We start from the raw sequence: 18,357 nt of genomic DNA, 5'->3' as shown, positions 1-18,357 counted from the left end.
CTGTCAAAGCAAAGGGTGGCTACTTTGAAGAATGTAAAACATCAAATATATTTTGATTTGTTTAACACTTTTTTTCCCTACATGATTCCATGTTATTTCATAGTTTTGATGTCTTCACTATTCTACAATGTATAAAATAGTAAAAATAAAAAATAAACCTTGAATGAGTAACTTTTGACTGGTAGTGTATATGGCATGCCACGGCCATTTGACTCGTGTACCAAAAAACTGACCACTGAGTGTAGGTAACCTTTCAGTGGACAAAATGCCTTTTGACACATAATGGTTAGGAAATGCATGTGGAAAACATATTGACATGATTCAATGCTCTCAAAAGCTGGTAAAATACTTTGTTTCTCAACCCAGTGGGCTTGATGATCTAGCCATTTTGGGGACTGCTGTCACCTCAATCTGTTACATAGCAAACAAATTGGCTGCCACAGTGTGTGACAGTTATCAGCCCCTTCCTCCTATTGTAGGTGTGGCAGATTTTTAAATGGCCCACTCTAATCCTGTTTACAGCTGTGTGTCTGCAAGGTGGTAACATATTAAAGAAACGGGCACCAGATCTCGTCGGCTGGTTATCATTATATTTACAATCAATTCACATCGGAAGGGGGCTTGCAGCAGTGAAGGCGGAATTGACGGGCGATAGTGTGCATGACGAACCTCGCCCCAACCGCATTACTGACTTCCTGTCAATTGTGCTCAGAATGCCTTTATCTGATGCCTTGGACAGCGTTGCTCATTAGAGCGCAAATTACCTTACGTTATTTGCTGCTGTATGTCAGAATTGTCCCAGGATGTTTCATTAGTTCTGGTATAATGATATTTTTTGTTGGAATTGGCTTTGGTTTACGGCTCTATTTTTAACAAACTTTACGCAATAGTAAATCTAAGTGTAGGCGGTTGCGCTATAGGTTCGTGGGTGTCAGAAATCACAATTGTTGGCGCACTTGTTGGCGTTGGCGCGAAAGGGCTGGGTTTCGATGAATAAACAAGTTGTGATTGTGTTGAGGCTTGGCCCCTCACTGGCCAATCAGAACGTGCTCCATGGCAAAAACATGTGGTTGCTTCAGGTTCTGTATTTATGGTCTTTTATGTATTGCCTTGGAATCAACTTCAATTCCAATGTTAGTCTAAAATAGTTTGTTAAATGACTTACAGAAATGAAATAACAAAAGGTAGACCTATCCCATCTTTGCTAAATGGGTTAACTTGATCCAATTTTCAGTAATTGTGTGGCTTCAATGGCATTCACACTGATATAGGGGCTAGGTCCAATCTAAATTGCATTTTGGCATGGGCATGCCAAACATTGTCAATAAGCAAGATTAAATTAATTATTGATAAGGCCTAAAAAGAAAATTATAATCAAAACGAAACAACTTGTTTTAAATAGTCTGTCACACTTCAAGGCACCATCATTTTACCTGTAATATTAAAACAGAGCAGACTATGGAGGGTTTGACGCACATCCAAAACGGGACCTGCATAGCTAAAATGTGGGCCTGCCTACAATGCATAGATGAAAAGGGAATGTCAGCTCAGTTTTACTCCTCTCAAACTTGATATTTTAATGAAGCTTTGGTGTTTAAGATTTGTTTCGAAGTGATCACAGAAGCCAAACCCTTTATCGACAGTCTTGACTACTTTGCAATTGCATTGGGCAGACAAAAAAAATATTTCATTGAGAGGAGGGGAGGCTATGCTTGGTTTTTAATCCAATAAAACTAAAACATCAGTGGTACCGCTAAAAGCAGCTTTTGGTTGGTTTTAAATATCCCTGTCGGTGCTGGCTGAAATTAGCACTTTGGATAATGGCGCCGGAGACGATGGCTGCTGTTTTACGTGCTCCTAACCAACTGCTATTTTGTATTTATTTTTTTGCATTGTTTGTAACTTATTTTTTACATAAAGTTGCTGCTACCTTCTCTGTTGCAACATAGCATTCCTAACCTATCCCACAATGTCTGCTGTGTAGCTTGAGCAGTCAACAAGTCGAGCAGTCATTTGAAATAGTAAGGAAATTTCAGCGAGACAACTCAAAGGCGAAATCCATTAAAGCCAAGATAATGGAATTCATTGCCCTTGACAATCAACTGTTCTCTGTCATGGGTGATGTTGGCTTTTGCTGACTGGTCCAGCACCGGTACACACTACCAATTGTGCAATTTTTCAGATGTTGCCCTACCGGAGTTACACAGTAATGGCGTCACTGCTATTAGCTTGGGTGCTTAGAGCATTGGGCAAGTAACCGAAAGGTTTCTAGATCGAATCCCCTAGCTGACAAAGTAAAGAATCTGTCATTCTGTACCTGAACAAGGCTGTTAACCCACTTTTCCTAGGCAGTCATTGTAAATAAGAAATTGTTCATAACTGACTTGCCTAGTTAAAAAAAGAAAAAAAAAGTATAATAGCTTCCCGACATACATACTATGGAAAGCCTTTGCGTGTCAAAAAAAGATGCAGTAGCACTGTCAAAGCTGTTCAAGAAAGTCTGCAAGACGGTCTGTTTACAATACCGCAATGGTAATAAAGCATAATTTGTTTGACCGCAACTTCTTGGGGTAGCTAGCTTTAGCTTGGTACCTAGCTAGCACCAATACAACCAGCCTGAAAACAAGGACCAGTAGAAACTGCAGTCATTTTCATTATTCTTAGCAAAGATTTAGTAGCATCATCTGATTACTTCCTTATTGAGCAAGTTACTGGTACTTCCTGCTTTAGTTTCACTTGTACGTACTTGAGTAAGTATTAGCTAGGTTGCCACTTGTTGTTCGCCTATAGAAATTGAACTTCAGAATATGAAAATTAATAGCTAGCCAGCTACTTAACCCTGTTGCCCAAAGCTAATGTTATAAGCAGCCAGCTAGCTTCTTCTGGCTAGTGAGGCTCGACCGGACCAGGTTATGTGTTGGGAAGCTAGGCACAATAAGGATCAGGAACAATAGTGGATTTTGAGGTTTGCTTTCAAACTAAAAGTATATCATTGATAGTGATGCAAATGAATACAAAGAGTAGAATTATGCCATACTTTTATATTGAAGGCTAACTGCAAAGTCCACTATTGTGGCTAATCCTTATTGTGGCTGGCTTCATATTGATGGGTCTGACCACCATTAATCAAATAAGAATTGTCTTATAAATTAGGGTTATTTTAGATGACACCTAGCTATATTGTTAGTTAGCTAACGATAGCTACTGAAACATTGTCGTTTTGCTGTTTTTGCGGAAGAAAAATATTTGCATCCATGAGCTAGCAAGCTTTTATTTAATGACCAGCGCTGTAGGTGCGCGAGACAACTTTACCAGCATCATAGCATATGTATCGATGAATTGTGACATATGAAATATGAGTGTAATCAATGAACGGGTTAAATTATTATGTGACGTGCAGTCATATTCAGGTCCTGACACGTCAAATAGCGTTATTTGACGTGTGTCTTTTTTGACATGCAGAGACCCAAACGGCGTTCCATAGAAATCCTGGTTGAGAATGAAACGACTGAACAAATGAACAACGAAACAGCACAGCAAGTAAGTGAAAGAAAAAGGTATTGATTGTTTTACTGGTAATGGGAACATACCTAAATGCCGCCAAAATAACTTTTTAGTTTGTTTGTGTAAACTTTATTTAACTTGGCAAGTCAGTTAAGAACTAATTCTTATTTACAATGACTGCCTACCCCGACCAAACCCGGACGACGCTGGGCCAATTTTGCTCTGCCCTATGGGACTCCCAATCGCGGCCGGATGTGATACAGCCTGGATTTGAACCATGGACTGTAGTGACGCCTCTTGCACAGATGCAGTGCCTTAGACTGGTGCATCCAGGTGTGTGTGTTAACTATTTAACTGTACTATAATGCTTAAAAGGCCACAAAAATTGTAAATATTGGTTATTGGTATCATTTTTTTTGTCAAGGAAAATATTGGATATAGGTGTCGGCCAAAAATGTAATATCAGTGCATCACTCCCAAAAATAGCTTCTGGACATCAGAACAGCAATTACTCACTTCGAACCGGAAGTCCAACTCGAAGGATATACTGCTTCCCAGAGACCAGGCCCAAATCCCTGTCATTAGTGTGAAGAAAAGACGGAGATACATGGAGAAGGTCGGGGGTGCCTTGTGAGAATTCGTAGCTGTCTATTTAACACCACAAACCAATGTGGACACTAAGAATGCACTCAACGAGCTGTATAAGTCCATAAGCAAACAAGAAAATGCTCATCCAGAAGCGGTGCTCTTAGTGGCCGGGTACTTCAATGCAGGCAAACTTAAATCCTTTTTACCTCATTTCTACCAGCATTGTCACATGTGCAACCAGTGGGGGGGGACTCTCGGCCAGCTTTACGCCATACACAGTGAAGCATACAAAGCTCTCCCTTCCATTTGGCAAATCTGACCTTAATTCTATCCTCCTGATTCCTGCTTACAAGCAAAACTAAAGCAGGAAGTACCAGTAACTTGCTCCAATAAGGAAGTAATCAGATGATGCTACACTACAGGACTGTTTTGCTAGCACAGACTGGAATATGTTCCAGGATTCATCCAATGGCATTGAGGAGTATACCACCTCAGTCACCGGCTTCATCAATAAGTGTAACGATGACTTCATCCCCATAGTGACTGTATGTACATATCCCAACCAGAAGCCATGGATTACAGGCAACGTCCGAACCGAGCTAAAGGCTAGAGCTGCCGCTTTCAAGGAGCGGGGCACTAATCCGGAAGCTTATAAGAAATCCCGCTATGCACTCAGACAAACTATCAAACTGGCAAAGTGTCAATACAGGACTACGATTGAATCCTACTACACCGGCTCTGATGTTCGTCGGATGTGGCAGGGCTTGCAAACTATTATGGACTACAAACGGAAACCTAGCCGCGAGCTGCCCAGTGACGTGAGGCAAGCAACACTGAAGCATGAATGAGAGCACCAGCTATTCCGGACAACTGTGTGATTGCGCACTCCGTAGCCGATGTGAGCAAGACCTTTTAAACAGGTCAACATTCACAAGGTCGCAGGGCCAGACGGAGTACCAGGACATGTTCTCAGTGCAAGTGTCTACTGAAATATTCAACCTCTCCCTGACCGAGTCTGTAATACCTACATGTTTCAAGCAGACCACCATAGACCCTGTGCCCAAGAATGTGAAGGTGACCTGCCTAAATGACTACCGCCCCGTAGCACTCACGTCGGTAGCCACGAAGTGCTTTGAAAGGCTGGTCATTGCTCACATCAACACAATCATCCCAGAAACCCTAGACCCGCACCAATTCTCATACCGCCTGAAACAGGTCCACAGATGAAGCAATCTCAATCGCGCTCAGCGCTGCCCTTTCCCACCTGGACAAAAGGAACACCTATGTGAGAATGCTATTCATAGACTACAGCTCAGCGTTCAACACCATAGTGCCCACAAAGGTCATTACTAAGCTAAGGACCCTGGGACTAAGCACCTCCTCCTGCAACTGGACTTTCTGACGGGCCACCCCCAGGTGGTAAGGTAACAACACATACACCACGCCGATCCTCAACACCAGGGCCCCTCAGGGGTGCGTACTTAGTTCCCTCCTGTACTCCCTGTTCACCCACAACTTTGTGGCCAAGCACAAATCTAACACTAACATTTAAGTTTGTTTGACGACACCACAGTGGTATGCCTGATCACCGACAACGATGAGACAGCCTATAGGGAGGAGGTCATAGACCTGGCAGTGTGGTGCCAGTACAACAACCTCTCCCTCAATGTGATCAAGACAAAGGAGCTGTTCGTGGACTACAGGAAAAGGAGGGCTAAACAGGCCCCCATTAATATTGACAGGGCTGTAGTGGAGCAGGTTGAGAGTTTCAAATTCCTTGGTGTTCACATCACCAACGAACTATCATGGTCCAAACATACCAAAACAGTCGTGAAGAGGGCACAACAATACATTTTCCCCCTCAGGAGTCTAAAACGATTTGGCATGGGTCCCCAGATCCTCAAAAAGTTCTACAGCTGCACAATCTAGAGCATCCTGACCGGTTGCATCACCGCCTGGTATGGCAACTGCTCGGCATCCGACCGTAAGGCGCTACAGAGGGTAGTGCATACAGCCCATTACATCACTGGGGCTAATCTTCCTGCCATCCAGGACCAATATGCTAGGCGGTGTCAGAGGAAGGCCTAAGAAATTATCAGACTCCATCCACCCTTATCAAAGTATGTTCTCTCTGCTACCGCACGGCAAGTGGTACTTGAGCACCAAGTCTAGGTACAAAAGGCTCCTTAACAGCTTCTACCCCCAAGCCATAAGACTCCTGAACAGTTAATCAAATGACCACCCGGTCTATTATCTATGCATAGTCACTTTACCCCTACCTACATTTACAAATTACCTCGACTAACCTGTACCTCCGCACATTGACTCGGCACCGGTACCCCCTGTCTATATCTTCGTTATTGTTTTGTAATTTTGTTACTTTTATTTTATTTTGTACTTTAGTTTAATTAGTAAATATTTTCTTAAACAATGCAGTTTAATAAATAGAGTTAAGGGCTTTTCACAGTAAGGTCTACACCTGTTGTATTCAGCGCATGTGACAAATACGATTTGATTTGATCGTTTGACACTAGTGACGCCCTAACACCAGCCGAAAATAAGCCCTTAGACTCAAAGCAGATGAATCTTAGGCTACACAGTAGATCACACAGGTTGGCAAACTGCTCAGATGAACTGAAGGAGTACTTTAGTTTTGTATTCCATCTGACAATGTTTTTATCTTCTGTTTAACTTTATTCAGTTTGAAATAAATTGATGGTAATTGTAATTTCTTATAATTTATTCTGCTGCAGTTCGTATTTCCTCTGTTCAAAACTGATAGTACACACGAAGTGTAGTACAAGTACAGCCCCAAAACAGAAGGCTAATAAAATGGCAAATGGAGAGACTGGTGCTGGAGGAGGTGCTGTGGGCTAGTTGGCAGGAGATGTTCTAATACACTGTGGTAAGCCAGACTGAAACTGTGGCTGGACCAAACGAATGCACTGTGTTGCTGTTTACCTGCGGGCTCCAATCAGTTCCAAAAGCAAGCTGAGGAGATGCAAGGGGTTAATCAGGCAAGTCAGCCCTGAAAAGTTCCAGAGAGCTGAGTGGCACCTGGCGATCCTAGCTGCACATTGGAGCTCAAAGGACGAAGAAGAAAGAATTAAATACCAATGTGATAAGGAAAAGAAAAAAAGTGTGTCATGCCATCCCTCTCTCTCTTTGCTGTTTGAAAGGAAATTGCTGATATGAGAGGTGGTGGTTTTATTTCCATTTTGGAAAACTGTTCAAGCATGATGCTGATGAGAGATAATTCTTTGGGCGTGAAGGACAATGGACATGCTATAAACGGACCTGAGTGGACTACGTGTGGGTGAAGAACCTACAAGGGAGGCTGTATATGCAAGTGCAAATTAGGAAGGGGGGGTGGACGAGCGGACGAGCACCTTTTTTGTGTTCGCTTCCGTCTCCATAACAACTCCTTTGTCCCCTTGCTTTTGAAGCCGGTCTGCTATCATAAGCCACAGTAGCAACATGAAAATTCAAAGAACCTCTTGATGACAAACACAAGCATAAATTTGACCGCAAGCTTTGTCAAAGATTAGAAAAGGGAAATAAAATCGTTTGCACTTTATATAGGTTCTTTCCACCTACTGTAGGTGCTCAAAGTGCTTAACATTGTAAGGGGAGAAACTCAACTCTTCCACCACCAATGTGTAGCAGCCACTTGGGTGATGCACGGCAACCATTTTGTGCCAGAACACTCACCACACATCTGCTGTCATGGTGGAGAGTGGTATATGCCAATCAGAGGGATCATTAGGTGGCTATGATTGAAAGGGGCCAGGTTGGGAAATTGGTCTGGACACCCGGGTTAACACCCCTACTCTTACGATAAGTGAAAAGGGATTTTTTTATGACCACAAAGAGTCAGGACACCCGTTAACGCCTCATCTGAAAGACGGCACCCTACGCAGGGCAATGTCCCCTTCACTTCCCTCCAGTCTAAGGAGATTGGGATCTTCTTAGAACAGAGGAAAGCGTGCCCTCATCTGGTCTCCTCCCATCAAGGGACTGACCAGGACTGACCCTGCTTAGACAAGCCAGCAGTGGGATGCAGGGTGGTATGCTGAAATGTATTACCTTCTGGATCACTTGGTGGATTTTCAGATTGTGCTTCTCATCTGTAACTGTGTCACTTTATGCTCTCATTTCATGTTGCTTACCCTCAGCTATTTTTTCTTTGAAGGTGTTGGAATCAGCTAAACTTTGAACATTGTGATATTAAATACTCTTTTTTTTTTTTTTCTACTGTGTTATTGACTTGTTTATTGTTTACTCCATGTGTAACTCTGTGTTGTTGTCTGTTCACACTGCTATGCTTTATCTTGGCCAGGTTGCAGTTGTAAATGAGAACTTGTTCTCAACTAGCCTACCTGGTTAAATAAAGGTGAAATAAAAAAAGAAATGATAGATTAGAACCATAGAATATAAGAAGTGAGATCTGTAGAAAGAGTGGCTGTGGAATGTGCTGGGTGGAAGGGAGGAGATCAAAGGATTGCTATAGGGGAAGCAGATGGACCTCTATGAATTAGGCGAAGGAGGGGTTGAGGTCAGGTCAGATCCCCTGAATGGAGTAATAAGGGTATACTACCCTTTTCCTGTGGAACCTTAAGATGTATGGATGTGAGAACGAGAGGAGTGTCTTAAGTGGGATATATATACCCGTGATGGTGAGAAATGTTTGGCTGTCTGAATACAGCTGGGACGACCCTTTGGGAAGAATTAAACTTGGTTAAAGCTTCTCTAGTGTCCGTGAGTTATTTACTCTGAAAAATAAGAACCTAACAAAGGTAATTAATCCTGAATAGGTTGCATCATTTAAACTTTTTAATTTTTTAAAACCTTTGATATCAGGACCATTCATGCTTTCCTACTTTCATTTCAGTGTTTACTGATATGACAACATTGATTGGTTCAATGAATTCTGATGTTGAAATTGTAAGTGGGCTGGTGGAGATGGGGTAATACTGATTTAGAGTTTTATTGAGTTTTCACAAAAGAGAAAAGGGCAACCATGACAGTCAACAATAATTATATCAGTTACGTGTTTGCTTTCTCCTTCAATTAAAAGTCCAGCTTGCATTGCTTCGTATCCCAAATAGATTATTTATGAAACCTCCAATATGATACACAATAATCTGTTAAACAGGCAGCCATAACCAGCCATATAAAACAATCACACTCTCTCAATCTCTCACACATTCTATTCTATATAGCAAAAAAACTGCCCAATCCAGCCAAACCAAATGGAGACCTTTCAAAAGGTTGGGGTCAACATGTTTTATTTACTGGTTTTTCATTTAGGAGCCCTCAAATTTGCAACTGTGATTTCCAAGTGTTTTTCTAAAGGAGCTAATCAACTTGAACAGTGCTCATGTGGACCCCATAGCCAGTGGCCATCCAAGGCTCCTCCGATGGTGCCACTAATTGGACATGGCAGCGAATTGCTGCCTGCCTGCCTCGCAGGGACTTGTACCCTATAACCATACACAAATCGATCTGACATGTGGTATTAGATTAGATTACTGGGCAGCCTAGTGACCGGGAAAAGGATTTGTTTGCCCCAACCAGCATCCGGCAGATGCTCTGCTCACGTGCAACCCCTTGGACCACCCAAGCAGCGCATCGATGAAGCTGGTTTAGCTACGGCTGTGGCATTACTTGGCCTATAAACAGTATTAAAAGGAAAATTGGAGGCAGTAGGAAAAGAAGGGGCTGGTATCGTTAACATGTTTTGCCTTTTGTCAGAATAGTGAGATCACTGCAAGCATTTGTTTTGCATGTTTTGTCTAACCTCTCTAGTTTTGCACCTTTTTCCTCCTAATGTCATGATATTGCTGTGTTATAGTCTAGCATCTAACATGGTGTCTGTCTACACATGGACCTTCATTTAAGAAGTAGGGAGTGCTGCAATTGAACATCTATCATGCTGCTTATCTAACATTGCTCTGTCATTGAATTTCACATGAATTTGTTCGGCTACATAATAACAAAGAATACACAGACACATAGTATCTACAAACTATTGAATACATTTTTCTGTACTGGCCAAGTCTTTGAGATTCGAATAAATACTATAACGTGATGAATCAAAGAAAATGTCTGACTGTATTCTTACTCAAGCGTAGGATGGGGCTACAGATTTGTGTATTTAAAGCAGTGATAACTGCTTAATAGTCGTATTAACCTTTAATTTTCTTCTCCAAGGCAGCACAGATATGAGAGGTTTGTTGAAATAGACAGTAAATTGTGCTATTTACATCTGGGCCATTCACTGTTGCTACACTGCCTGTTTGTTTTCTCCTCAGTGAGAAGCAACCAAGAGCTGTCTGTTCTCTTAGTCAATGTTAACTAGATTACTATGTCGCTTCAGCTCAGGTTTGAGATAAATCTCCCACATAAAATAATAAAACAATGTAATTTGAGGGTACAAGGGCACAAAAAAATAACTTTAAAAAGAAATGTTCCGTAGAAAGGAGTTTTTTTGGCACCCATTGTTTTTCATTAGTTGAATTTCAGGTCTGTTTTTGTTCAACACCATTATTTATATCCGCAGTCTATTAAATTTCTTACAGTGGAGGCTCCTCAGAGGAGGAAGGGGAGGACCATCCTCAGTGAAATTCATAAAAATAAAAAGTGAAACATAAAAAAAGGTTATCCTTTTTATAATTTAACTATGCTAAATATATTCATGTCATCAAATAATTGATTAAAACACACTGCAGCACCATAGTGTTGCCGGAGGACATCTAGTTTCCGTCCTCCTCTGAGTACCTTGACTTCAATACAAAACCTATTAGGCTCATGGTTCTCACCCCCTTTCAAAGGTTTAATTATGACTTCCGGAAGATATCCTCAAACCTATCAGAGCTCTTGCAGCATGAACTGATATGTTGTCCACCCAATCAAAGTATCAGAGAATGAATCTAGTACTGCAAGCATAAGCTACAGCTAGTTAGCACTGAAGTGTATAAAATTTGGTGAGTAGTTGACTAAGAGAAAGACAATAGTTGAACTGGTTTGAACAAATTAGTTTCTTAAATTATGGAGAAGCAAGAGACAATTATATTTTGTTCACTTAGCTAGCGAATGCAGCTAGCTAGTTTAGCCTACTCAAAACACCCGGCTCAAACAGAGCAGGATGTTATGTTAGCTAGCTGACTATGGCTATCCAACACTGGAACTCTTCCAAGTCAATGTTTTATTGGTTTATTGCCACTGGGGCCTGCCGGTTTAACTGCAAAACTGATTGCTGACTATATACTGTACTGCATGATTGTAGCAGGTTTACTAACGCGTTACTACTAGTAGCTATGTTGACTATGACATTAGCTAACATGGTGACAACAACGGCCAGCCAAAATGATAATGCTGTTTGTAAGTGGCTGCTATCAATGTGAACTGTGTTTGCATGTGATTAGGGGTGTATTCATTCAGGCGGTTGTAAAACGTTTCTTAAACGGAAGCAAATGGCAAAACAGGGAAAAACATAACTGAATTTGTAGTAGCCTAAATCTATCTATGTTTCATTGAGCTGGTTGAATGTAATATAAATGACAGTCATCCAATATGTTGTAATAGAAATAAGGCCATTATCATAAAAAAAAATTGTCCTCTCATCTTAAACGTCACTGACCACCACTGATTTCTTAATAATCAGAAACTTGTTTACTGACACACATTATTTTTATGAATACTTGGATACTAACATCAAGCTGAAACGATTACTAACGTCAAGCTGAAAATATATTTCAAGGGGTTATGCTGGTTTCTCTTATGTTAGTTGAATGAAGCATCAGTGAACATTAAACTGTAACACTGAAGGAGAGCTGTGGGACCGGGATCACATTCTCCAAATGAACGATTCACCCATTTTGATTGTTGTATTGTTTTTGTGCATCTCTGTGCGATGTTCGATCCATTCCCAGGGTCATTTCATGTGTTCATGTGTATCTGAGCTATTGGTGTTCAAGTAGGCAGAAATCTGTCCGGTATGACGTAGAACTGTGTTAGTCTCATTACACTGGAAGTTAATAGGAATATGACTTTTAGATGGCAAGAACATCTATCATACATGTCAGATTTCAATGTTTTCTCTTGAAGGATCCATTGATCATATTTTTGCTGTATTCCTACCTCAAAAAATATATTTAACAGAGGGTCCACCACATTTCTCCTATTTGTCTTCCTCTTCAATCCAGGGTACATTGCATTGTGCCATTGTGAATATCAGACTCCACTCTGTGGCGCATCGATCTGCAGGTTGAAAATAGTGAGATTGTGGACTACTAAATTGATAGTGCGGTTTGTTTAGGGGATTTTTACAGCTAACTAGCTACTTTACATGCTGATATTAACTTTGGTATTATTGTGTTTAGCTACGTTTGCAGCGGGCCCATGGAGCATTGCGGGTTTTGTAGTCGACTTGAGCTGCAACAGATTTCCACAATGATTTTCACATGTTGATACCCACCTTATTATAATGACAAAATGAAACATTTGTTCACACAAAACATTATTGTCACATATTAGTGTTATTTAACACTAAGTTATAGGAATTAGCGGTTTGGGGTGGATTTTTCCTTTTAATGAGCACCTGGGAGAGAGTAGTGGTCTTATTACTAAATTCAGTAGGGGTTCTCTATCTTGTCCGCCATGTGTGAGTGTTGTGCACATATCACGTGGGAGGGGAGAGGGCACTATTTGCACTTCACAAAAAACTCTGCTCTCGTATGCAGATGACCCAGGGGGTGGAGGAGGAGGCAGATTGGACAGCGGCATCGCTCGAGCAACAGGTGTATACACAAGGATACTGTGTTTATCAGCACAATGGCTTCAATGACTGTCCCTCAACACCTACACACACACACACGCTCTGCAGTAAACCATCCATGTACCTCAAACGTTGATGTCACTTGGCATATTTGCTCAAATCTTGGCATCTGCTACATGGGTAATTTGTTTCTCACCAATTGTAGTTTCAGATGGCCTGTCATTACAATTGCAGTGCACCATGTCACGTATTTATACATTTTGTTCAAAGGCAATGTGTTAGCTTAGCAGAGCATACAATTGTGTTTGTGGGTGCATTGTGGTTTTTAGTGTGATGCTTCCTGTAGTGTACATGGGACCCTGTGAACAGTAAATGAACAAAGGATGCAGTAGAGTTGTATTAGTCATAAATGGTGTTGACTCACCAAACTTACTACCTTTACAGAAAAATATATGATCACCGCATAGCTTAGTGCATGGTGAACATTTTTCAGAATGAGTACTTGAAGTGCTGTAGCTTAGAGATACAAGCATAGATTTATTCTACCATGTATTGCTGCTGCCCCTCAACTTCGTCATCTAACTGCACAGCTTTCTAGTGTTATGTCATTGCATTTACATGTCACTCAAGGCAAAATGGTAACATCTTGTACTCCCAGCTCCAGGGGACAGTTATGCTGATGAAGGAATATTCTTCCTCAGGGAGGTGTGTGGCCTCTTCAGCTAATGACAGATAGGCCATCTGTGGGCCAGACCTTCTGATCTTTAGGGACTGTGTACAGCAGCGGTGTAAATTGATGTGGAGCGGGCACTGCACGCCACGGCCCTGGCGAGAGGCCGGTTTACCTGCTCCCTGACGTTATTGGCCTAGCTAAATCCTACGCAGCTCCCACCGTCTCCTCCGTAATTGCCCTTTAGTCGGCGTTCATCCTTGCAAGTAAACCATAATTGCCGCTCAATGACGCCTCTCTGTGAGCGTTTTAGGATAATGAAGCCCCCTCTGTACTTTTGGGGAAAACGGGGACATTGACACAGGATGTCTCTCTCAGGGTGTTGCTGTAGAACAGTCATAACAGAGAGTATTCGCTCTTTCTTCTTTTGTTTAGTCTTACTAGCTACTCTGTAGTTCTAGTGAGCGCCTTCAAGAGGTGACAGGCCTATCAGATGAATAGGATGTGTAGGAGATCTGTTTAAGGCATACAGATGAGCATCAAGCCTAACCCTCCTGCTGAGCTTTATCACAAAGTATTGATACCGTGAAACACTCACTGCTGGTGCACTAACATGAAAACTTTTTGTTTTAATGCTTTTTAGGTTTGTGTCTGACTGAATGGCTAATGCAGAGATCAGTATTTCTTCAGGATGGATGCTGAAACACATGAGGGTCCAGCTGATGGTTTTCACTCAATTGAATTTGCTTAGTGACTATAGCAGTGTATAGCAGGCCATTCGATCTGATGTTGAATTGTCTTTTGTCAGTCGCAGCCTTGTGTGTGATTTGCGATTGACATGCATCATAACCAGCGACTGAAGTGGAGTGCAATGCTTTCAGAGGCAGACATCCTCAGATGAAAGCCTCAGGTTTAGATCACACAGCGTTTCCTCTCCTGGCACAAAGAAGATATTAGCCTCAGTAATAGCAGCAGCACCCTTGATATTCACTCCTGCCCAGCTACTTGTTGAGCTTGAATTGCTTTATTTATTTGTCTGTAAGTGGTTTCAGACCCTCTTCTGAATCTCACTGGCCTCTTCCATTAGAAAGGGGGGAAAATGTGTTTTCTTTGGCAAGATTGTGCCCCATATTTTGACTTTCCTACATACAATATATGTATTGTTTCCTGCTCAATTATGACAAGACCATGCTGTCAACTCTGATGGAAGAGTTTTGACACATATGAAAAATTGGCTTTGTGTGAGAGAGTATATGCCAGCAGCCAAATGGCTAATATCAGAACTCAGAATCAAATATTGCTTGCGCGGGCCAGCTATTCACGAGGCACTACCAAATGGCTACTCAAAGATACACAGTGTTCTTCATCATTGACTTGTGCACAATGTAGCCTAACATGGCAATAGCTTGACGATTTAAAGGCTCTTGTGCACATTTTGTTGTCTTTACAGCTGCTGTACATCGTTGGGTGAACTTAGTGTTTTATTTCCTTTGCAGCCCTCATTGTTTCCCCACTAACACCTGTTGGCTTTTAAATGTAATTAGGGCATTCTAGGAAAGGGGTGCAATGTGGCCAGATCCGGTTGAGCCTTGAGGCAGGGACCTGCATTAAATGAATTAGGAAAGTTTCAAATGAAAAGGCAGGTTCCTTGGTCTTTAGAGACAGGTAATAGGACTGACTGAACAACTGCTGTCCACACCATATTCCTGTCAGTTGCCACCATTGTGACGAGGCCTACAGGCTATTTTTATGGTTCACACACTATTTGTTGTGTTTCTATAGTACTGGAAGTCTTTTTAAACCATGTGTGAACATAGTCAAGATAATCAGCAATACTGTATGATTGCACAATCGTTTGATTTCCAAATGTTTGTGCAACAGTAAAATATTTTTTTGTCGTAAAAATACCTGAAACATTTTTAATAGAAGTAGAGACCATTTATGAGCTGTTCTTGCCTACCGTGTCACATTGTGATAGACCCACATGTAGCTTAGGTTCTGGACTGATCTCTTTATCGCCAAATTTCTCCTGAAGGTTCTTATCCAAGGTTTGAAATCATCCGTCAGCTTCAAATGAATCAACTACCCTCTGCTTGTCAACTCGTATAGATCATCTGCTTCTTCATCCCCGCCCCTAACTCGATCAGTGCCCTCCTCGAGAATTAGAACAAATGACAGCTGGGAAATTACAGTCGTTTGTCTCCGTCTCTCTGGGTTCTCTGAGTCCCCTCTGTCTCCCAGACCACTTCCCCTCCTACCTATCCCCTCGTCTTCCTCTCCTCCCACAACCATCAATCTCTCATCACATTTGACCTCACATTCAAGATCTGACAGACATCAACTTCCTCCACAATTCTATAGTTGTGTTGGTGTGTATGCCATTTTGATAGTTGGAATCGTCCCATGATGACATGGTATTATGAGAATCTGCATAGAAGACGGGGGGACTCTACATTAGAAGTACTGCACTATAGCAACACGTTGTCATGTTGCATTGGCCCAGGGAGACACAAAGCAGGTTGCCCCGACATCATAACAGGTGCATGGTGGGATACGTGACTTGTGCTCAATGTGCTGTGACAGTGATTGAGGCATCTGGTAAACTCCAGGGGTGAAATTGACCCATAATTGCAGACCTTCCTTTATCTCCGAATTAGCATGCAGTGTTTTACCGTCATCTAACCCGAAGTGTGGAGGCAGACTTCTTGTTCTGAAACATTAGTCTTCTCTCTTTATATACCATTTAGTCCTCTGCTATAAATGGAGGCCCTCACAAGAAGCTGCGTGTTTACTTAATGTCTAGAAATGAACTTCTTCAACTAGGTCTAATATTGTTGTATATTTGTATGCTGTAAGGGTATGCTGCCGTTAACATTCTTCAATTTAACGGTTTTGTGATGGTTTAAGGCAGAGTAGCCTAAAGGATAAGGCTTACTGCATTTTCTTCACTGTTCTGAAATCGATAGCATGCTTAAAGTGATGCTAAGTTGAGAGTTCTAATGTGTGTTCGTTTCTCTCTGTCTGTGTGTGTGTGTTTCAGACGGAGGTGATCAAAGGACCCTTTGGCAATGTGGGTATGACGTTCAGGCACGTCCCTGCCTGTGAGGGTGACGCAGTCCATGTCAGCATCGAGACGGTCACTCCCAACTCTCCTGCTGCCCTGGCAGACCTGCAGAGGGGCGATCGACTCATCGCCATTGGAGGTAAGACCCTAAAGCCATGCAACCTAACTAGCATGATCTGGCAACCCGGAGAATGTTTGAAGTGACTTAAGATCAGTAGCATACAATAACACTGGAATGCATGTTGTTTTGGTATATACAGTGCCTTGCGAAAGTATTCGTTCGGCCCCCATTGAACTTTGCGACCTTTTGCCACATTTCAGGCTTCAAACATAAAGCATAAAGATATAAAACTGCATTTTTTTGTGAAGAATCAACAACAAGTGGGACACAATCATGAAGTGAAACGACATTTATTGGATATTTCAAACTTTTTTAACAAATCAAAAACTGAAAAATTGGGCGTGCAAAATTATTCAGCCCCCTTAAGTTAATACTTTGTAGCGCCACCTTTTGCTGCGATTACAGCTGTAAGTCGCTTGGGGTATGTCTCTATCAGTTTTGCACATCGAGAGACTGACATTTTTTCACATTCCTCCTTGCAAAACAGCTCGAGCTCAGTGAGGTTGGATGGAGAGCATTTGTGAACAGCAGTTTTCAGTTCTTTCCACAGATTCTCGATTGGATTCAGGTCTGGACTTTGACTTGGCCATTCTAACACCTGGATATGTTTATTTTTGAACCATTCCATTGTAGATTTTGCTTTATGTTTTGGATCATTGTCTTGTTGGAAGACAAATCTCCGTCCCAGTCTCAGGTCTTTTGCAGACTCCATCAGGTTTTCTTCCAGTATGGTCCTGTATTTGGCTCCATCCATCTTCCCATCAATTTGAACCATCTTCCCTGTCCCTGCTGAAGAAAAGCAGGCCCAAACCATGATGCTGCCACCACCATGTTTGACAGTGGGGATGGTGTGTTCAGCTGTGTTGCTTTTACGCCAAACATAACGTTTTGCATTGTTGCTAAAAAGTTCAATTTTGGTTTCATCTGACCAGAGCACCTTCTTCCACATGTTTGGTGTGTCTCCCAGGTGGCTTGTGGCAAACTTTAAACAACACTTTTTATGGATAGCTTTAAGAAATGTCTTTCCTTTTGCCACTCTTCCATAAAGGCCAGATTTGTGCAATATACGACTGATTGTTGTCCTATGGACAGAGTCTCCCACCTCAGCTGTAGATCTCTGCAGTTCATCCAGAGTGATCATGGGCCTCTTGGCTGCATCTCTGATCAGTCTTCTCCTTGTATGAGCTGAAAGTTTAGAGGGACGGCCAGGTCTTGGTAGATTTGCAGTGGTCTGATACTCCTTCCATTTCAATATTATCGCTTGCACAGTGCTCCTTGGGATGTTTAAAGCTTGGGAAATCTTTTTGTATCCAAATCCGGCTTTAAACTTCTTCACAACAGTATCTCGGACCTGCCTGGTGTGTTCCTTGTTCTTCATGATGCTCTCTGCGCTTTTAACGGACCTCTGAGACTATCACAGTGCAGGTGCATTTAAATGGAGACTTGATTACACACAGGTGGATTGTATTTATCATCATTAGTCATTTAGGTCAACATTGGATCATTCAGAGATCCTCACTGAACTTCTGGAGAGAGTTTGCTGCACTGAAAGTAAAGGGGCTGAATAATTTTGCACGCCCAATTTTTCAGTTTTTGATTTGTTAAAAAAGTTTGAAATATCCAATAAATGT

The 18,357-nt window shown here is 41.8% G+C and overlaps 1 protein-coding gene across 1 annotated transcript in view; it reads left to right on the top strand.

The window, feature by feature from the left end:
- The window catches only part of LOC110528163 (PDZ domain-containing protein 8), a 74,645-nt gene that overhangs the window by 51,049 nt on the left and 5,239 nt on the right, over positions 1-18,357 (top strand). The window contains exon 4 of the mRNA XM_021609993.2: positions 16,582-16,744. Within this exon, the coding sequence (XP_021465668.2) occupies positions 16,582-16,744 (163 nt within the window). The remainder of the gene's footprint in view (positions 1-16,581; positions 16,745-18,357) is intronic.

Source organism: Oncorhynchus mykiss, chromosome 1 (genome assembly GCF_013265735.2).
Source record: "Oncorhynchus mykiss isolate Arlee chromosome 1, USDA_OmykA_1.1, whole genome shotgun sequence".
Classification (NCBI taxonomy): domain Eukaryota; kingdom Metazoa; phylum Chordata; class Actinopteri; order Salmoniformes; family Salmonidae; genus Oncorhynchus; species Oncorhynchus mykiss.
This window is presented reverse-complemented; position numbering and strand designations above follow the sequence as displayed.